The sequence below is a fragment of the Rousettus aegyptiacus genome, unplaced genomic scaffold, assembly GCF_014176215.1.
Source record: "Rousettus aegyptiacus isolate mRouAeg1 unplaced genomic scaffold, mRouAeg1.p scaffold_m13_p_6, whole genome shotgun sequence".
Classification (NCBI taxonomy): Eukaryota; Metazoa; Chordata; class Mammalia; order Chiroptera; family Pteropodidae; genus Rousettus; species Rousettus aegyptiacus.
In genome coordinates this window covers 87,698,662-87,720,753 of record NW_023416309.1, presented here as the reverse complement: position 1 = coordinate 87,720,753, position 22,092 = coordinate 87,698,662, and the positions used below count along the sequence as shown (strand labels likewise).

Here is a 22,092-nt window from a genome sequence, read left to right as displayed (position 1 = left end):
GTTTTGTTTATTTCTGTTGTTCATCTATTACTTTTTAAAAATATTCCATAAGTGAAGTTATACAGTATTTGTCTTTTTCCATCTAACTTAGTTTCACTTAGCATAATACCCTAAAGGTTCATGCATGTCGTTGCAAATGGCAGTAGTTCACCTTTTTTTATGGCTTATTAGTATTCCATGAGTGTGTGTGTGTGTGTGTGTGTGTGTGTGTGTGTGTGAGGGGGGGGAGAGAGAGAATGTGCATGCGCGTGCGCGAGCGAAAGAGAGAAAGAGAGAGAGAATGAGAGAGAATACACTACCCATTCATCTGTTGGTGGACACTTAGTTTGTTTCCATATCTTGGCTATTTTAAATAATGTTGCAGTGAATATATCTTTTCAAATTAGTGTTTTCATATTTTTTCAGATAAGTACCCAAAAAATAGAATAGCTAGGTTATATAGTAGTTCTGTTCTTAATCTTTTGAGGAGTCTCCATACTGTTTTCCATAGCGGCTGTACTAATTTACATTCCCACCAACAGTGCATGAAGGTTCCCTTTTCTCCACAACCTCCCCTACACTTGTTGCTTATCTTTTTGATGGTAGCCATTCTTACAGGTGTGAGGTGATGTCGTGGCTTTGATTTGCTATTTCTTAATGATTAGTGATATTGAATATCTTTCATGTGCTTGTTGTTCATCTGTACGTCTTCTTTACAAAAATGTCTATTCAGATCCTCTGTCCATTTTTTAACAGGTTGCTTATTTTTTTGTTGTTGAGATATATAAGTTCTTTATGTATCTTAGATGTTAACCTCGTATCAAATGTATGATTTGCAAATATTTTTTCCCATTCGATACATTGCTTTTTTTTTTTGATGATTTTTTTTTTTTTTTTTGCTGCGCAGAAAATTTTTCATTTGATGCAGCCCCATTTGTTTATTTTTGCTATTGTTTCCATTGCCATTGGAGTCAGATTCACAAAACATTGCTAAGATGAATGTCAAAGGAGCTTACCGCTTATATTTTCTTCTACGTATTTTAATTGTTTCAGGTCTTACGTTCCAGTCTTTAATGCATTTCAAGTTGATTTCTGTGTATAGTGTAAAATACTGGTATAGTTTCATTTTTTGGTACGTGGCTGTCCAGTTTACCCAGCATCATTTTTTGAGGAGACTTTCCTTACTCTTATTATGTGTTCTTGGCACCTTTGTCATAAATTAGTTGTCCATATGTGTATTAGTTTATTTCTGGGCTCTAAACTCTTTCATTGATGTGTGTATTTGTCTTCCTGTCACTACCATATTGTTCTGGCTACCACAGTTTTGTAGTATAATTTGAAATCAGAGAGTGTGATACACTTGGCTTTCTTTTATCTAAGGATTACTTTGACTATTTAGGGTCTTTTATAATGCCATATGAATTTTAAAGTGTTTTTGTTCTTTTTCTGTGAAAAATGCTTTGGGGATTTTGATAAGGATTGCTTTGAATCTATAGATTACTTTAGGTAGTATGGACTTTTTAATAATGTTAATTCTTATAACCCATGAGCATAGAATATCTTTCCATTTCAATTTCTTGCAATAATGTCTTACAATTTTAAGTACCTTCTTGGTTAAATTTATTCCTAGGTATTGTTTTTTTTTTTTTTTTTTTTTGCTGTGATTGTAAGTGGGACTGTTTTCTTAATCTCTTTTCCTGATTTTTTGTTGTTAGTGCGTAGACGCACAACAGATTTTTGCATACGTTTTTGTACCTTGCAACTTTACTGTATTTATTATTTCTAATAGTTTTTTGGTGGAGTCTAGGGTTTTCTATATATAAAATCATGTCAAGCAGGTATTTAATCTTCCCTAGATGCATTTCTTGTTATCCCCCAATTTTTTTATATTGGCAATAGCAATTCTTATTTACTTTTTTTTATTGGTTGTAGATGTGAGTATGCAGTGCTCACAGGATATACTTCAAATGCTCCTATCTCTTCAGCCAGTTCTTCAGGATGCTATTCAGAAAAAAAGAACAGTAAGGCCTTGGGGAGTTCAAGGTCCTCTCACTTGGCAACAATTTCATAAAATGGCTGGCCGAGGCTCTTATGGTAAGTAATTTATAGTAATGTATAGTGACTGATTTTGTATCCGCCCTCAGTTTCTATTCCCCAACTTGACTAAGCATATTTGTTTTCTTTAAATACTTTTGTGGCTTAAGGCACACAAATTTTATTTATTTTTTATTTTAAGCATTTCCAGCATTCAATTTACTAGGTTCTCTACCCCACTTCAGAAAGAACAGCTTCACTTAGATCTGTTTTTAAATGTTAGACTGACCAGTAAGATTTTATGTGAAGAAAGAATCATACTGCCAAAAACTTTAAAAGACGAACACCACTTTTTTTGTTAAGTCATAATTCTACAAAATTGAATGAAAAATGGGGTGAAAAGGAAAGGGTAACACTAGTGGTAAAAGGCCCCACGGTCTTTTTTAAAGAAAATTAAAAAAACAGACACACACAAAGACAGAAATTTGCTGTTTGTGACAAGAGTAGCAAATGAAAACTCTCAACATGGTATATACACAGTAGATTTATGGTCAACTGTGATAGAAAACATTCAAAATGTTTGAATTATCTGTTGAAGATTGGTTCTGAAAGGTGGGATGTAATTGGAGTTTTTAAAATATGCTTGGAATAATAAATAGTCCCTAACATTGAAATCTTTGACTTTTGTGCATGGTTTTAGTAGATTTGCTGTATTTACCTTTTCCTCCCTTTTTTAATGGCTAAATAATTTTATAATCATAAAAAATGTGACATTGAGCGGAAAACGCTGATTAATTATAATTTTTTTGCATTCTTTTTAAAACAAAATAGTAGACATACACAAAGTTTTTACTGATCAGTACATGTATCGAGATTTTTTTTTTAGTGGCTGTGTGTGTTCCGTTGTTCTTTACATATGACATTATTTACCAGTCTACTGTTTATGGACACATAGATTGTTTCCATCATTGTCATTACAACAATTTTTTTATACTGCACACATCCCTGACCTAAAGCATGTGTGTATTTTTTTAATATTACCAAATTACTCTCCGCAGTATAAATTTAAATTCTCATCAGTAAAATGCCTCTTTCCCCAAACCCTTGCCAGTAGGGTGCTGAGTAGAAGGGTGAAAATGGTTGTTTCATTATAGTTTGAGAGGTAGAGTAGTACAGACTGTGCAGCTCTGCTACTCTTTGTATCATACTGGACAAGTTGCTTAACTTCTCCATTCCTGCTTTTTTATTTCTAAAATGAGATTAATATTAGTACATGGTTTTCGTGAGGATTAAATGAGTTAATGTATATAAAGTTCTTGGAAAAATAACCAGCAGATAGAAAATGTTATAATTGCTTGCTATTAATTATTTTAAATCGCTTTTTTTCTTTATGAGATTGAGCATCTTTTTAAGTGTAAGTTATTTCTGTTTCTGTGAACTTTGTTCATATCCTTTACCCATTTTCTGTTACGTTTTTGTCATTTTCTTAAGGGTTTATAGGTCTCCTTTAAATGGTAAGGATATTAACTTTTTGATATATGCATTGCAAATCATTTTTCCAATTTGTTTTAATCACTTGGCTTTGTTTATTGTTTTTTATACCAAAATTTAAAATTTATTTTATAGTCAGATTAATCAGTTTTAAAATGGATAGGTTTTATGTTATGCTTAGAAAGGCTTTCCCCTGTCCAAATTTATTAAAAATAAAACTACCTTCCCATGTTTTCTTTTGTACTAAGTTTTCATTCACATTGATTTTGTTTGCACTTAAATGAAGGTATATAATTCATATGTTTTTTAAAGATTATTTAACAAATTCCGAACTATGGAAAAGTCTCAGTCACTAGTTTTAGATATTTTCGTTTTAAATTAAAATATTTTTACTACTAATAATGACTTTAGTAACATTTGACATTTAAATAAAAAAAATGCACTGCTTTTAAATATTTTCTTAAAATATATCTTTTTTAATTAGGAACTGATGAATCCCCGGAACCACTGCCAATCCCCACGTTTTTGTTGAGTTATGATTATGATTTTCTGGTGCTTTCTCCATTTGCTCTCCCTTATTGGGAGAGACTTATGCTGGAACCCTATGGATCTCAAAGAGATATAGCTTATGTTGTACTGTGTCCAGAAAATGAAGCCTTGTTAAATGGAGCCAAAAGCTTTTTTAGAGATCTTACTGCAATATATGAGGTATGTGTTTAAAAAGAGGTGGCATTTTTAAAGTACTTTATGATTTGTATGCTTATATATAAATTATACCGGGTAATTCAGTTGATTGGGACAGAATAGTAATAATGTTAGTTCTTTGATATCAAATGTTTAGCTCTCATACTAGCCACTAGCCAATTACATTCTTTATAGTGTTTGACCCAGATGTAATAGGTCATGGTGGACATTGCCATCATAAACATTGAGAGCATATCTGTCCCATTTGAGATAATCTTTTTCTAAAACAAGGGATAGCATTGTGAAATAGCCAGGGAAAAATTATATTTATAAAAATTGTAGTCCTGATTCTCTAGGATCTCACGTACTGACTCTAGGCCTTACTTTCCTCATATCTGTAAGATCATTTCATTTCTGAAATTCTTGACTAATCTTTTAAGTTATAATTCTCAGGTTATATCTATCACTGAGCACAATGATTACAAATTTAAAGTGCTGTGGGACATAAAGTCTTAATTCATTATACCTTTTTTCCCATAAAAAGAAATTCAGTCTTTAAAATTTAATTTCTTTTATAATCTGAATCGTTAGTTTGTTCTGGTTTAACTCCTTATAGATATTCCACTTAATTACAAGGTATTCGTAGTGCGTTTTGTAAAAATAAATGTTTCCCAAAGAGTTCTTTGGAACATTAGTCCCGCAAAATTTTCTCAGAAAAATGTTCCATAGTTAACTTGGTTTGGGGAAACACTGTGTATTATATTACCTTTTAGAGATTTACTATTTATATTAGATTATTAAATTAAAGCCTTTGGAAGTCTTAACAGTAAAGAAATTCCATCTAAATTTTCTTAATCCGGTATGGCAAATTTATTTGATAGTAGGCTTCTCGTTACATCAGTGGCCCACAAAATTGAAGGGAGAGCTGGCAAATACATTGTGTATTTTACCAATTATTTAAAATTATTTTTTAAATTTATTTTAATTAGTTTCAAATATACAGTGCATATATTAGATACCTGTATAGTTCATAAAACGAACCCCCTAATTGCTCCCTCCTTCCCCTGACCCTCCACCTAGCCACCATATTAATGCTAACTGCATTCTCTATGCTGTGCTCTCCATCCCCGTGACCATCCATCAGCTACTGATTTGTGTTTCTTTAACCCTTCACCCCATTCTCCTAGTCCCCCAACTCCCCTCCCCTCTATTACCAAATTGTCCACTATATACGTGAGTCTGTTTTTGATTTGTTTTTATTTTTTAGATTCCACATATATGTGAAATCATACAGTGTTTATCTTTCTCTGACAAATATTTTCTGGGTCCGTCAAAGCAATATCTTTTTCCATCCCTTTCCTTTTCATATGTAGGGGTCTTGTTTTCTTATCCATTCAGCCATTCTGTCTTTTGGTTGAAGCACTTAATTCTTTTTCATTTAAGGTACTTATTAATAGGAATGTAGTTGTTACTATTCTTTATTTCTGTTTTTGACACGTTTTTTTCTTCTTAAAGAAGTCCCTCCAACATTTCCTGTAATACTGGCTTGGTGTTGATAAATTCCTTAGCCAATTTTTATCTGGGAAGCTCTTTATCTGTCCTTCAACTCTAAGTGATAGCTTTACTGGATAAATTATTCTTGGTTGTAGATCCTGGGTCTTCATCAAATATTTTTTGTCAAAGCCTTCTGTCCTGCATAGTTTCTTTTGAGAAATCAGCTGCCAGTCTTATGGGCATTCCCTTATAAGTAATTATCTGTTTTTTCTCTAGCTGCTTTTAATATTCTTTCTTTGCATTTAACCTTTGGCATTTTAATTATGACATGTCTTGATGTGGGCCTCTTTGGATCTCTGATTTTTGGAATGCTCTGAGCTTCCTGGAGTTTTATGTCCATTTCCTTCACCAGGTTTTCTATCATTTTTTCAAACAACTGTTCAACATCTTGATTTTCCTCCGTTACGCTGATCAGATGGATATTTGGAGCCTTAATAGTGTCCCATATCTTCCTTAAATTATTTTTATAGTCTTGGAATCTTTTTCCTTGCCATCCTAATTGCGTGTCCTTGGCTTTCCTGTCCTGTAGATGGGGCATTTGATCTTTTTCTTTATTCACTTTATTCCTTTGTTTATTCCTTTTAATATACTTATCTCAGATAATGTGTTCTTCATTTCATACTGGTTCTCTTTTATAATTTCCATTTCCATTCTTGTATTTTTATCTCTTTGTTGAAGTTCTCACTGAGTTTATCTACACTTCCCAAAAGTTTATTGAGCATCTTTATAACCAGTGTTTTGAACTCTGCATCTGTTAGATTACTTGACTCCATTATATCTGGATCTCTGTTCTGTTCTCTCATATGGTTTCTGCTTCTTTGTCTTCCCATTTTGGCTGCCTTTCCGTGTCTATTTCTATGTACTAAGCAAAGCTCTTAAGTCTCCTGGTCTTACTAGTGTGGATTTGTGAAGTAGGTGTCCAGTGGCACAGTCCTGAGAGGGGTTCAGCTGCAGGCCAAATTTAGCCCAAGCCTCTACCCCTCCGGGGCCACCTGTTAAGATTCAGTAAGCAATCCACAGATGCTGTGCTTATAGTTGCCTCAAAAGGCCACACTAGGAACCGAGGCCAGCTGCCTCCATGGTGAGTCTAGGTGCTGCTCGGCTGACTTGCTGAGGATATATACCTGGATGGGGCTTGTGTGTGGCCGGGAGGTGGGGGAAGTGGAGTTTCAAGGACTCCTCTGTGCGGAGCAACCTCTCTTATCCAGTTTGATGACATCCTGGCTATGGTGGCACTGTGTCTGTGCATTGGGAGGGGTGAGTGCTCAACAGGGAACCGTGGTGGATACTGTTGGCACTTCTGTACCTAGTGTGTCTCACGTGAGCCTTCACTCCAAAAGTGTCTTCTCGTAAGTCCAGGTGCATCGGCACTGGTGCTCGGAGTGAGTAGGTCCATCACGGCGAAAATCCGCTCGAGGACTTGGCCCCTTTAAGAGGCTTCTGCCACTGCTGCAGCCTCTGTTTCACTTGGCCACTCGAGACCAGGCAGCCCTATGTCCTGGCCCCATCCTACCTTCTGCTGTTGCAGGGCAATTTCTTGTACCTCTGCCTAGTTATATGGCTTGTTCATCTAGATCCCAGGCGATATTTCCTTGCTGCTGCTCCTTGTTACTGTCAAACTTTGATTTGGTCACCAGAGGGATGAACAGAGCTGCTACCATCGATGCCAATTATTTTCTACCCCCCAATTTTTATTTTGATTTGATTTGAGGATATATGTATTTATATACGTGAATTGGGTAGACATACAACTTAATATGACTGCATTTTTATGTTCACTTATTTTTGTATTTTGTATGTTTTCATTTAAGTTAAATGGTTCTAGTGCCATTATTATCTATGTATTTTATTTCATTGGAGATATTTTAATTTTAAAATAACTTTAATGAATTTCTAATGTAAAAAGGAAAAAGACCTATGGTACCACTTTACCCTTGATATTTTTATTCCAAATGTTAATTATACGTGATAAGCTTATTTTAAATAACTTAAATGCTTTATTTCATTATATGTACTCAAATGTTATAATAATTTCACTAATTTTGCTTTCTATATATGTATTTGTAGTCCTGTCGATTAGGTCAACATAGACCTATTTCTCGACTGTTGACAGATGGAATCATGAGAGTTGGATCTACTGCATCAAAGAAACTGTCAGAAAAGTTGGTAGCAGAGTGGTTTTCTCAGGCAGCTGATGGTAACAATGAAGCATTTTCTAAACTCAAGCTTTATGCACAAGTCTGCAGATATGACCTAGGTATTAAATTTGCATTTATTGTATAAGATCAGTGTTAGCAATTATGGCCCTGCCTGCCAGCCGTTTTTGTAAATAAAATTTTGTTGGAACATAGCCATGCTCGTTTATTTACATATTGTCTACGGCTGTTTTTGTGCTATAAGATCAGACCTGAGTAATTGTGACAGAAACTATGACCTGCAAAGCCTAAGATATTACTGTCTGACTCTTTACATAAAATTTTGCTTATCCCTCCAAAAGAGATCCCATCAAGTAGGAGGAAATTGGGGGTTATAAACAATTTTCTGTTCATAGGTTTAAAGGTAAGATAACTTGTAGTTAACTTTATGACACCAGGAAACAGTTCTTTGTTGGAACTAAGAAAATGACAGCTATTTAAGACTTGTTTTTAATACTCTTGAATTATATATCAATGGACCTACTTTACACTGAATCCAAAGAGACACAGAACCAAAATATTGAACCTTAGTAGACATTCCTATAATTTGAACCTCATGATAACATTTTTCCATTTTATATTTAATTAGCTTCCAGTGTAGTCAAATTTATTCAACTTTTGATTTATGAACCCTTTTAATGTTTGTTAAAAATTTGCTAGATTCTGTTATTTGCATTTAATTAAATATGTCTAGGAAACAGAATTTTATTATACTTTCATGGAAGCCATTTCTTTATTTTGCATGAAAATGCTGGTTTACATTTCCATTTAAAATTTGTTTCTTCAGTGTCTAAGGGAAATGGAAAGCTAGTGTGCAGTACACTTGTTAGCAAGCAACTTAGGGAGGGTAATTACGAAAAAAAGCATCAAGTAGATATTCACATAGTAGAATAAAGAACCAGTCAGTGAAATAAAGAATTAAATATCCTACCTGTTTCTATTATCTTTAGGTCCTTATCTTGCTTCCCAGCCATTGGACAGCTCTCTACTTTCCCAGCCAAATTTAGTTGCCCCTACAAGTCAATCTTTGATTACTCCACCTCAGATGACAAATACTGGAAATGCTAATACTCCATCTGCTACCCTAGCATCTGCAGCAAGCAGCACTATGACAATGACTTCTGGTGTTACCATGCCCTCTTCAGTTGCCACAGCTAATTCAACTTTGACCACAGCTTCAACTTCATCTTCGTCATCCTCCAACTTGAATAGTGGAGTGTCATCAAATAAACTACCTTCATTTCCACCCTTTGGCAGTATGAACAGTAGTGCTGTGGGATCCGTGTCTACACAAGCGAGTACAGTTCAGAATGGCCAGGTAGGAGGGCAACAGTCATCAGCTCTACAAACAGCTGGGATTTCTGGAGAGTCCTCTTCACTCCCCCCTCAGCTACATCCTGATGTATCTGAAAGGTACCTTTAAATATACTAATTTTGCAGAAATGTAAATATATGATGCTTCTTTTTGTCTAATAAGACAGTTGTTAATGAACATAGAGATTTTTTATCTTATTTTTGAAATTTTACTGTTTTGTAATGTTGACTATTTTACTTATAAAATTATAATGTAGACTCTTCATGAAAGTCTTTATTATCAAATCCTAGATTATCAGGCTGGGAATTAAGACCTTGAAAGCCATTTAGTTCACCGACCCTATGATGTTTGAATCTGTTCTGTGACATAACTGTCAAGTAGATTTGCCTGTGCAAATCATTTCAGTGATTTAAAAGTCATTATTGTACCAGCCTGTTCGTAGACTTAAGAGTCATACCAAGATTTGGATAGCAGTTGTGCCATTTACTGTTAATGTGATTTTGAAAAAGTTAATCTAACCTTTCTAATCGTTTTCTTATCTATAAAATGGGAGCAATAGGATATAATGTACATTAAGTACTTTACACACTGCTTCAAAATGGTTGAGTTATTTATAATGATGATGATGACAGCTCTCTTTATTCCTTTTATGAAAAAGGTATTGAGTGAGCTTCCTTTTGGACTTATAAATTAGGTTCGCCTGAGCATGGTTATATCGTTCAGCTACCTGGGTACAGGTTTGCCCAAAGTTACAAACCATTAATTACCCGGATTGGTCCATCCATCTTGAACATCTTCAGTATATTTGAGCTTTTAAAAAATCATATTACCATCAAAGAATGAATCTTATTCACCATTGAAGTTATGAAGTATAAAATGTGAATGTGTATAGCTAAAAATGAAGAAAAACATTGATTAAATTTGGAAACCTGATATTTTTTCTAGTCAAGTTCTGCTTCTAGCCAGCTTTGTGATCTTGGGCAGCTCATTTAACTTAAAGTCTCAATTCTGTAACTTAAGCACTACGCTCTCTAGTGATTCTGATATTCTATGGTTTTAAGAATTTTTTTATTTTTTAATGCAAGACCTCAACACAGGCATCTTTGTACACCATAAAATTTTATCTACAGTATTTATAGTTCTCTTGGAAGAGAAAGAGATGTCCTACATTTTTATAGACTCTCCAACACTCCCCACCACCAAAAAAAGGGGAGCGGGCATTAAGAATCTGCTTTGATGTTACCCCAAGAAAGGTACATAACAACTTTTTTCCTAACTTTCTTGTTCTACCTCAAATTTTAGCACGATGGATAGAGATAAAGTGGGCATCCCCACAGATGGTGATTCACATGCAGTCACTTACCCACCTGCAATTGTCGTTTATATAATTGATCCTTTTACATATGAAAATAAAGATGAGAGCACTAATTCGTCTAATGTATGGACTTTGGGGCTACTTCGATGCTTTCTGGAAATGGTCCAGACTCTTCCTCCTCATATTAAGAGTACTGTTTCCGTACAGGTAAGAATGATAAATGTTGCAAATAAAATTTATGTAACAGTTAGATATTGACAGAAGTTTCAAAAATACTATTCTATATCCAAACTGATTTTCCAAACTGATTTTCTGCTATATGGTTTTACCTTAAATGATATTATGCTAGAAATCTCAGAGTTTATAAAAGATAGACTTTACAATCATAGCACAGTAATAACAGAGAATAAAAAGATTGCATTAAGTACATTAAATGTTTCTTCTGTGTTTATTTTATAAGCCAATTTTTAAATTCATAAGCTTAAATACAGAAATTGAGTATGGACCTTAGTAAGCTAGAGTTCTAAATAAGGCAGGTTGCAAGTAAAAGTAAAAAGAAATTTATTAAGGTATTTGCAGAGGTTTTAAATTATAGACTACAAAAGGTCTAATCAATGACAGTATTAATATAAGTGCTTCGTAGAAAATTTTAAAGAGTTTTGCATAGCCCATTGATACAATTGACTATTAAAAACCTATGTAATAGGTAAGAAAATAAGATTTTTTAACATCATTTTAATTTGGTGTTTAAATTTTCTAGTAGAAGTTTTTAGAATTTTAGACCCATAGTACTTTTTATTCTCTTGTTAGAAGTTTAACATTTTTATATTTGCCTATAATTCTTAGATTGTTCCTTGTCAGTACCTGCTGCAACCTGTGAAGCATGAAGATAGACAAATCTATACCCAGCATTTAAAATCCCTGGCTTTTTCGGCCTTTACCCAGTGTCGGAGACCCCTTCCAACATCAACCAATGTGAAAACGTTGACCGGCTTTGGTCCAGGTTTAGCTATGGAAACTGCTCTTAAAAGTCCTGATGTAAGTATGTTTTCCATGACCAGAGTTATTGAAAAACTATACATTTTATACGTTTATGTAAAACTAAGTGCAGTTCTGTGTTTAGCTCTTGTTTTCTAATTATCTTATAATTGGGTAGAGATAATGTGTTACATTTTCAACGAAAGTCTTACAGTAAAAGATTTATCTGTGATTATGTAGTGCCATAGTACCTTGATTTTTATTTTACAGAGAGCAGAGTGTATTCGACTTTATACACCTCCTTTTATTCTGGCTCCAGTGAAGGATAAACAGACAGAGCTAGGAGAAACATTTGGAGAAGCCGGACAGAAATATAATGTTCTTTTCGTGGGCTACTGTTTATCACATGATCAAAGATGGATTCTTGCTTCTTGCACAGATTTATATGGAGAACTTTTAGAACCTTGTATCATTAACATCGATGTTCCAAATAGGTACTTATATTTCCTTAAATGTATCATTATATCCTCTTTAAAAAAATTTATACATACAAATACTTTTATTTTTAATAAATAGAAAACTTTTGAAGCTTGTGTATATTAATATATTAAGTTTTGGGATTGTGGGTGCTTTCACCCTTTGTAGTAAATATATTGTATAATTAAGAGAATTAAAAATACTTTTGATTAATCTCTGTTACAGACAAATAAGATTTAAGGTCCCTAAATTTTATGTAATAAAGCTTGAGGCAATGATTTTATTTTGATTTTTAATTTTAATTTTTATTTATTTATTTTTATTTATGGTAACATTGGTTAACAAAATCCAAAAACTTTACATTTTAACAGTAAGGCATATATATATATCTACACTGCGTGTTCACCTCCCATAGTTAGATTTCTTTCTGTCACCACATATTTGACCCCATTTACCATGTCTACCTCCCTCCTCCCCCCTCCCTTCTGTTAACCACTAGTCTATTTTCCATGTCCATGAGTCTGTGTTTGTCTTGGTCATTTGTTGCTTTTAGGTTTATATCCCACATATAAGTGATAAGTGGTATTCACTTTTTTTGGTCTGGCTTATTTTGCTTAGCATGATTATCTTGAGGTCCATCCATGTGGTTGCAAGTGGCAGTATTTCATCTCTTCTTATGGCTGAGTAATATTCCATTGTATATATGTACCATAGCTTCTTTATCTAGTCATGTACCATGGGACACTTTGGTTGCTTCCATGTCCTGGCCACCGTGAATAATGCTGCTTTGAATGTCAGTGTGAAAATATAAATCTTTTCGGACATGGGTTTTCAAGTCTTTGGGGTAAATACCCAGTAGAGGGATTGCCGAATCATATGTTAGATCAATTCTTAGTTTTTTGACGAAACTCCATGCTATTTTCCATAGTGGCTGTACCAATTTCCAGTCCCACCAGCAGTGTATGAGGGTTCCTTTTTCTCTGCATTCTCCCCAATATTTGTTATTACTTGTCCTGTTGATTATAGTTATTGTAACAGGTGTGAGATGGTATCTCATTGTGGTTTTGATTTGCATTTCCCTAATAGCCAGTGATGTCAAGCATGTTTTCATATATTTGTTGGCCATTTGTATGTCCTCTAGGAAGAAGTGTCTGTTCAGGTCCCTCTACCTATTTTTTGATTGGATCGTTTTTGTTGTTATTGAGTCGTATGAGTTCTTTGTATATTTTGGATATTAGGCCCTTATCGGAGGCATTGCTTGCAAATATATTTTCGCATTCAGATGGTTGTCTCTTTACCTTGTTGACGGTTTCTTTTGTTGAGCAGAAGCTTTTTAGTTTGATGTAGTCCCATTCATTTATTTTAGCTTTTGCTTTCCTCCTTTGAGGTCAAATTCATAAAATCCTCTTTAAGTCCAAGGTCCTTGAGTTTAGTTCCTATGATTTCTTCTATGCATTTTGTTTCAGGTCTTATACCCAGGTCCTTAATTCATTTTGAGTTAATTTTGGTGTGTGGTGGTAGACAACAGTGTAGTTTAAATCTTTTGCAGGTGGCTTTCCAGTTTTCCCGGCACCACTTGTTGAAGAGGCGTTCCTTTCTCAGCACTGTATGTTTTGGCTTTTTTGTTGAAAATTATTTGCCCATATAAATATGGGTTTACTTCTGGACTCTTGATTCTGTTTCACTGGTCTGTGTGTCTGTTTTGCTGCCAATTCCATGCCGTTTTGATTATTGTCGCTTTTTAGTATAATTTAAAGGCAGGCAGAGGGATGCCTCCAGCCTCATTCTTTTTTCTCAGGATAGCTTTAGCAATTCGGGGTCTTTTGTGCTTCCATACAAATCTAGAGAAACATATATAAACAGCTGTTTTGGGATGAAAGGCTCTGTAAACGTCACTTACATCCAGTTGGTCTAATGTGTCATTTAAGGATGTTATTTCGTTACTGGTTTTCTGTTTGGATGATCTGTCCATATCGGACAGTGGAATATTTAGGTCCTCTATTACAATAGTGTTTTGGTCTGTTTCTCCCTTTAATTCTGTTAGTAATTGCTTTATATATTTTGGGGTTCCCTGATTGGGAGAAAATAGATATTAGTAAGTATTATGTCTTCTTGGCGCATGATTCCCTTTATCATTATGAAATATCCCTCAGCATCTTTCTTTACCTTTTTGATTTTGAAGTCTGTTTTGTTTGATATTAGTACCAGTACTGCCGCTTTTCTCTGAATGAGATTTGCTTGAAATATCAGTTTCCACCCTTTCCACCACTTTGAGTCTATATATTTGTCTTTGGAACTAAGCTGTGTCTCCTGGAGGCAGCATATGGTTGGGTTTTGTTTTTTGATCCAATCTGCAACTCTGTGCCTTTTTGTTGGTGAGTTTAGTCCATTTACATTTAGAGTGATTATTGAAATATGAGGTCTTCTTATAGCCATTTTATGTTATCCTTTCTGTTAGCTTGGTGTTTCCATGTTTGTCTTTGTATTTTTTTTATTCTGGTTGGGTTTTGTGGGTTTTCCCTCTGGTCTTTCTTGTTTTATGTTATATACTTCAGTTCTCAATTTTTGGCGTGTGGTACCATTACGAATACGTAAAGGAGAGTTACATATATACAGTCATCTATTTTCTTATTCGCGTGTCTTATCTCCATTCCCCTTTGCGAATTTGGATCTTTGAGTCCTTCCTTTTTCAGTCATTGTTGTCTCAGTTTGTCTCTATATATGCCAAATGTTCTTTACTATCTTGCTATAGCAAATCTCTTCTTATTTTAAGCTTATAATGCCCTGTTCTTAGTAAGTTGCACTCCTCTGATTCTACCTGCCTGCAATTCACCTTATTCCTAATTATGCATTTTTTTTTTCTCATTTTGTTTTAGGCGAGCTGACTCTTGAGTATTTCCTGTAGTGCAGGCCTCGTAGTGGAGAATTCCCTCAATTTTTGTATGTCTGGAAAGGTCTTTATTTCTCCTTCATATCCGAAGGAGAGCTTAGCTGGATACGTTATTCTAGGCTGGTAGTACCTTTCATTTAATAGTTTGAATATTTGATTCTACTCTTTTCTAGCTTGTAAGTTTTATGCGGAAAAGGCTACGATAATCTAAAGGGTTTTCCTTTATAGGTTACCATCTTCTTTTCCCTGGCTGTCCTGAGAATTGTCTTTTTCGTTGATTTTTGGTAATTTTAATACAGTGTGTCTTGGAGAAGGCCTTTTTGGGTTGAGATAATTGGGTGTTCTGTGTTTTCATTCCTTAAATTTGGGAAGTTTTCTTCAACTATTTATCTGAAAATGCTTTATAATCCTTGCTCCTTTCCTCCCCTTCAATAATGCTCATTATTCTTATGTTTTGTCTCCTGACAGTATCAGCTAGTTCTTGTATTTCTCTTTCATTGTTTTTCATTCTTTGGTGTCTCTCTTCTTCCTTCTGATTTATTTCTAGATTTCTATCTTCAATATCACCTTTCATTTCTTCCATCTCCCAAGCTTGGTTTTTCATTTTTCATCTCTTGTAGTGTGTTCTTTATCTCCAGAAGTTTTATTTGGTTCTTATTGAGGGTTTCAGTCTCCTTGCTAAAGAACTCATTCTGCTCATCCAGTTGTTTTTTCAGTTCCTGAAATTGTTGAAATGAATCATTTTGGATATTATTTTTTTCAGAAGTACTATCCTGAATTCTGTCATTTAAGTTGTACATTTCTATGTCTATGAGCTTACTTTCTGGAGATTTTTCTTTCTTTCTGAGATGCCTCGTCACCTTTGTTGTTCATGGTGTTTAGCAGACTATTTCTTTGCCTGGATTTTAATGGATATGTATTCTCCTGTTTTTCCAGAAAGATTTATTATATAAAGGTTGCTCTTCATCTGTTGCAAAGAAGGCATTTTTCTTTTGGTCTTCAGCAGATGGAATCTAAGCCTCTCAGATCCCTGCTTTATATAAAGCTTTAATAATGTCTTTTTTTTTTTTTTTTCATTATAGATGTTTAATCATGGCCTCTACCCTCAGTCTCAGTCCCTGTCAGTGTTAGTGACAGTTTCGGTAGCATTTGCTCAGATTCCCCTGGGCCTCCATGGTGTTTGGTCTTGGAGGATATGGGGGGAGGGGCCCTCTGGTTTGAGGGATGGCAGCTGCAGCTTGGCCTCGGCTTTGCAACTGTGGCCAGTGAAATCAACAGTCCCGTCTCTCTGCTGTCCCCATTTCTCTGCTTTCTGCCCTGATGACTAGACACTACCGCTGGCTGCATGGAGCTCCCAGCTCTCCCAGGCAGGGCTGTTAGGGAACTTGCTGCACCTTCTCTCCTTCCACCTCCTCCTACAGGGAGCTCCAGCTGCGAGAAGCCCTCTCCGTTTCTCCCTGTCCACCACCCAGCACCCAGAGTTCTGACCTTTGGTAGTTTTTACATGCAGAACCCATGCTCAGGCATGCTGGTGTGCAGTTTGGGTATTTTTTGTTGAGTTTTAGATGTTCAGCTTATTGTTTGGGGGAGAAATCTGGGGACATCTCTCACTCTACCATGTTTTTCGAGGCAATGATTTTAGCCTGAAAATATTTGAAACATGGAACTAGAAAGTCCTCTGCAATTCAAAAAAAAAAAAATCTAATAAAGCATCCTAGAACATTTACTTTTCTTGTGTACCATCTAAGATATGGACCCAAGATTGAGTTAACTTCCTTTACTAAAATTGTTGATTAAATCTATTACCATTTAAATGTTAATATGTCTTCTGAAGATCATCGCCACTTTTTTAGACTTCTTGGTAGTAATTAGATATCATGACTGTTTATTTATGAAGGCTGTAACTAATAGGTCACAGGAGGTTAGCCTCATATTGAGTTATCACTTAATGGACATTTTTAGTAATACGCTTCAAAGCTAGTGAACACTGCCTACAAGATCCCAAAAAGCCCATTCAGTAATTTTTAAGATTTGGTTCTATCCTTTATTTTCTTTATTATATTAAGGTTCATTCTTTTACATTCAGAAATTGGATACATGCAGAAATATTTAATGATTATTAGGTTACAGTAGTGCTGAAAAAGCAGAAACATTAATTTTATGTTGGTTATGAAGATTTATTGGCTATTTTACAAACTTAAAGCAGTACTTTACACATTTTCTTGACATATTTTGATTTTTCTAAGCGGAATAATTTTAAGTGATCTTTGAAATGAGTATGCTTCTCTGGATAAGAGAGTAGAGAAAGAATACGACTACCTTTCTGATACAGAGATAGTATCGCCATTTTACTGAAAGTAGATGTGAGAGAATGGTTAAGATGTCCAACTCTAGAGTCATAGAGTGTGGGTTCAAACACCAATTCTGCCACTTACTGGCTATGTGATTTTGAGCCAGCTGAACTATATCTTCTCTGTAGAATTAGAAGGACAGTTTTATCTGTCTCAGAGTTTTGTTAGGATGAAATGAGGTATTATATGTAAATTAAACATAATGTTTGATACATAATAAGTACTCAATAAATTGTAGCTACTGTTGTTCAGCCATAGAGTGCTTATTTTACATACTCGCCTAATAAAGGCCATGCATGTAGAAAACACAACAATGCTGTTTGGTTTGGGAAGTGTGATGTTTTGTTTGCTATTCTTCAATTTAGCATATAGAGCAAGGGTTGGCAAATTATATGTAACCTATGGCCACACTCATTTGTTTAAGCATTGTATGTATTGCTTTCATGCTGCAGCAACAGAGTCGGATTCTTGCAACAGACTCTTGATGGCCTGCAAAGTTTAAAATATTGTCCCTTTAAAGAAAAAGTTTGCCAATCTCTGGTGTAGAGCAGGGTTTCTGGTGAGTTTTGGTGGTTCACGGATAATTTTTCATTCTAAGTTAAGTATATATTTTAATGTTAAAGAAAACACAAACTGTCATATGATTTTACATATATTCTTGAGTAGGACTTATGTAAAATTTATTGAATATTTAAGGGACCAGGTTTTAATAAATTTGAAATGTCATAAATTTTAGAAATATTTGTGACTGTCTTTTTATTCCATACAACAGGGCTCGTCGGAAAAAAGGATCTGCTAGAAGATTTGGTCTACAGAAACTTTGGGAGTGGTGCTTAGGACTTGTACAAATGAGTTCATTACCTTGGAGAGTTGTAATTGGCCGTCTAGGAAGGATTGGTCATGGAGAATTGAAAGGTAAAATTGTACATTTATTATTAATTAGTTAAATTTGTTTTATGTTAATTCATACAGTGTTCAGACCATCTAGGTATATATACGTATTGAGTACAATACAAAGGTTATAAAAATTGTTTTTTTGTTGTTGTTTTCTCTTTTTAAAGAGGAACCACAGATGTTTAGGCTACAGGCACATTTCATGTTTTGAAAGTTTATTTTACAGATTACAACTTTAATATCAGTATCATTACTAATGTTCTTATTTGTCATCTTTCATTTTTTCCTTCCTCTTATTATTCAGCTCATCCTCTATTCAGCGCATACTAATTGATATTGACATACATTACAGTTTGGAAGTGGATAAAGAATGTTGAGTAACATCACCAATAAGTTTTTGGCTTTATGATGGCTCCTATTTGAGAAATACACTTATTTTAAAACCATTATGTTTTAACTTTGGTTTTGTAGGGTGTTAACAGTACTATTACTTTGGATATCATTTGTTTTACTATTGATACCCACAGATTGGAGCTGTTTGCTGAGTCGTCGAAACTTGCAGTCTCTAAGTAAAAGGCTCAAAGACATGTGTAGAATGTGTGGAATATCTGCTGCAGACTCTCCCAGCATTCTCAGTGCTTGCTTGGTAGCAATGGAACCCCAAGGCTCTTTTGTTATTATGCCAGGTTAGCTATCTTTAGTTTATATCAGATTTAATTCTTCTTGTTCTTAAGTTTCTCCATATCATGTAAAATTGTTTCTTCAATTATTAAAAGAAAAAATACCTATTATTTTCTTTACAGATTCTGTATCAACTGGTTCTGTATTTGGAAGAAGCACCACTCTAAACATGCAGACTTCTCAGTTAAATACCCCACAGGACACATCATGTACTCATATACTTGTGTTCCCTACTTCTGCTTCTGTGCAAGTAGCTTCAGCTACTTATACCACTGAAAATTTGGACTTAGCTTTTAATCCCAACAATGGTAGGTGAATTTATTCTTTCAAATAAATCTTGATATGAAGTCTACTGCCATACCACCCTGAAGAAGCCCAATCCCGTCTGATCTTGGAAGCTAAGCAGGGGCGGGCCTGGTTAGTACTTGGATGGGAGACCACCTAGGAAGACCAGGTGCTGTACGTGTAAAAAATAAAATATAAATAAAAAAATAATAAGTCTTGATGATTATGGCTGACTGTAGGCTGATGAATGCTTCCCAAAACATATCCATGTCTTATGAGTGTCCCTGAAACCGGTGAATGTTATCTTATATGGGGGAAAAAAAAAAAGACTGCAGGTGTGATTAAGGATCTTGAGAATGGAGAGATTATTCTGTGTTATGCCGGTGAGCCCTAAATGCAATCATATGTATATGTATCCTTATAAGAGGGAAGTTTGGCTATACCAAAAGAGAAGAAGGCCATGCGATAGAAACAGAGGTTGGCAAAGTCAGAAAGAAGCAATGCTATGCTTGCTGATTTTGAAGATGGAGGAAGGGGCCATTAGCCAAGGAATGCAAGGAATATAGTTCTAGATGCTGGGAAAGACAAGGAAAGAGATCCCCTGGAGCCTCCAGAGGAAGCTTGGTACCTTGATTTTGGCCTAATGACCAGCAGTTTGATTTAAGCCCAGTAAAATTTTGGGCTTCTGGACCCCAGAACTGTAAAAGAACAAACGTGTGTTATTTTAAGTCAACAAGTTTGTGATAATTTGTTAACACAACAACAGGAAACTAATAGTCATTCTCCTACCTTATTGAAACCAAAACTGGTGCTATTCAATATTTCATAAATATTTACTTATTTTAAAAAACATTGATCATAAAATATTTATAAAGGTTTTTGCATATACTATCGAGTTACCTGTACATAAATTTTGCAGCTCATTTTATATTCCTTTCTATCTTGATTTACCAAAATAATACAGTAATTTATACAAACTGTCAGAGTGGGGATGTAACTTTTCTCATTGAATTTATAGATTGCAATTTAGTAAAATAGAAAATTCTATTGTTGCTTTGAGTTGTCTTATAAAATGGCACATCTCTAAAGTCGCCTGTTATGTGTGTTAATTATTCTTTTTTAGTGTGTTATACAATAACTTGAATGTTTTACTTAATAATAAAGAATAAGTGTATTAATTGTGAATAGTTTCATTTTAAATACATTTTCATTTTCAGCATACTGTGTTTGCTTTGTATAAATTTCCTGTTGCTGCTGTAACAAATTTCCCACACGCTCTGTGTCTTTAAACAACACACACTTACTGTCTTACAGTCCTGGAGGTCCTAAGTCCAAAATCAGTCTTATTGGTATAAAGTGTGTCTGCAGGGTTGATTCTTTCTAGAGGCTGTAAGAGACAATCTGTGTCCTTGTCTTTGCCAGCTTTAGAGACCACTTGCATCCCTCATGGCCACTTCTTCCATCTTCAACACCAATTCTAACCTTACTGCCTAACCTTACTGTTAATAGGATCCCTGTGATTACATTGGACCCCCAGATCCAGCGTAATCTCCATTCAAGATCTATAGCTTGATCACATTTCATATCTTATGAAACATATTAGGTCGTGGGCATCTTTAGGGGACATTATTCAGACTACCACATGCTGTTTATGCATAATTGTTAAATGGCTCCTAACACAATACTTGGCACATGGTAAACATTCAGTAGATATTGGTTAAATTAATTTTAACTCTTGCCTATAAATAACCATGAGGTATGAAAAATGGAATATTTAATTTTTTTCTTTCTCCTTTATAGATGGAGCAGATGGAATGGGTATCTTTGATTTGTTAGATACAGCAGATGATCTTGACCCTGATATCATTAATATTCTCCCTGCATCTCCAACGGGGTCTCCTGTACATTCTCCAGGATCTCATTACCCCCATGGAGGTGATGCTGGCAAGGTAACCAAGTCTGTTTTAAAAGTTGTTTATCAAAATGTCATTCATTAACTTAGTAATGAATGGATACATGACATAGAGCACCATTTTTTTGTTGGAAATTAGCTAATAGTGAGAGTATTAGTATATCCATGCACTTTAGCCTTAGAGACATAAGTATTTTGAATTGTACATTATTAAGAGGGTCACGGTGGCTCTGCTTTCCCTGACTTCCTCTTTTCTAGACTCTTTTGCATTAATCCATTTTTAGTGTTTTTCCTACCATTTCACTGTAACTTCTATTCACGTGTAGGATCAGATTATCTGAGAATCACAATATTGCTCTGAGAGCTGCCATTCATATCAGGGCTGTGACAAGGACAGAACAGAAAAAACACTGACCACCTTTCCCCCATTCCCCATTTATTTTTAGCAGATATGGAAGCAGGCTGTTTTCTCCCGTTTGAACTCAAAACTAGTTGGCCTTGAATAGCATCTTTGAGTGAAATTTTATATAATGATTATTTCATTATTATAGTAGGTATATGTTTAGAATCTGCCTTTGTAAATAAGGAAGGATCTTTTTCCAATCTTACGTTGTATCTTTTCCTTTTTTAACTGAAAAAGAAATGAGATTGAAAAAAATTAAGGAAAAGCACCAATAATCCTATCCCTTTTATTAAACCATTTTCACTTTGGCAATGTACCTTCCTTCCACTTGTGTTTATATTGTAGCTTTCAGTAAATATAATCAGCTTTTTTTTTTTTTTTAACCGCCTACACCAGGTATTCCTAGGTGGTCTCCCATCCAAATACTAACCGGACCCAACCCTGCTTAGCTTCCGAGATCAGATGAGATTGGGCATGTTCAGGGTGGCATGTCTGTAGACTATAATCAGCTTTTTAACATTGCATTGTTGGTTTACCGTATTTTGTTATATCATTCCCAAAATGTTAGACATTTTTTTTTTCTGTTATAGGTAATGTTGGCAATGAACATGTATATCATTTTTCTTATCTATTTCCTTAAATACCAAGAAATAT

General features: G+C 34.7%; 1 protein-coding gene and 2 pseudogenes across 1 annotated transcript in view; 2 read left to right on the top strand and 1 right to left on the bottom strand.

Moving 5' to 3' along the window:
* MED13 (mediator complex subunit 13) overlaps positions 1-22,092 on the top strand; it is a 94,474-nt gene that overhangs the window by 63,989 nt on the left and 8,393 nt on the right. Inside the window, exons 17-27 of the mRNA XM_016143388.2 lie at positions 1,912-2,073; positions 3,989-4,212; positions 7,810-7,999; positions 8,888-9,350; positions 10,555-10,774; positions 11,414-11,605; positions 11,816-12,039; positions 18,036-18,178; positions 18,685-18,843; positions 18,961-19,146; positions 20,924-21,072. Of these exons, the coding sequence (XP_015998874.1) occupies positions 1,912-2,073; positions 3,989-4,212; positions 7,810-7,999; positions 8,888-9,350; positions 10,555-10,774; positions 11,414-11,605; positions 11,816-12,039; positions 18,036-18,178; positions 18,685-18,843; positions 18,961-19,146; positions 20,924-21,072 (2,312 nt within the window). The remainder of the gene's footprint in view (positions 1-1,911; positions 2,074-3,988; positions 4,213-7,809; positions 8,000-8,887; positions 9,351-10,554; positions 10,775-11,413; positions 11,606-11,815; positions 12,040-18,035; positions 18,179-18,684; positions 18,844-18,960; positions 19,147-20,923; positions 21,073-22,092) is intronic.
* Positions 19,186-19,304, top strand: LOC118604308 (annotated as a pseudogene).
* Positions 21,823-21,938, bottom strand: LOC118604815 (annotated as a pseudogene).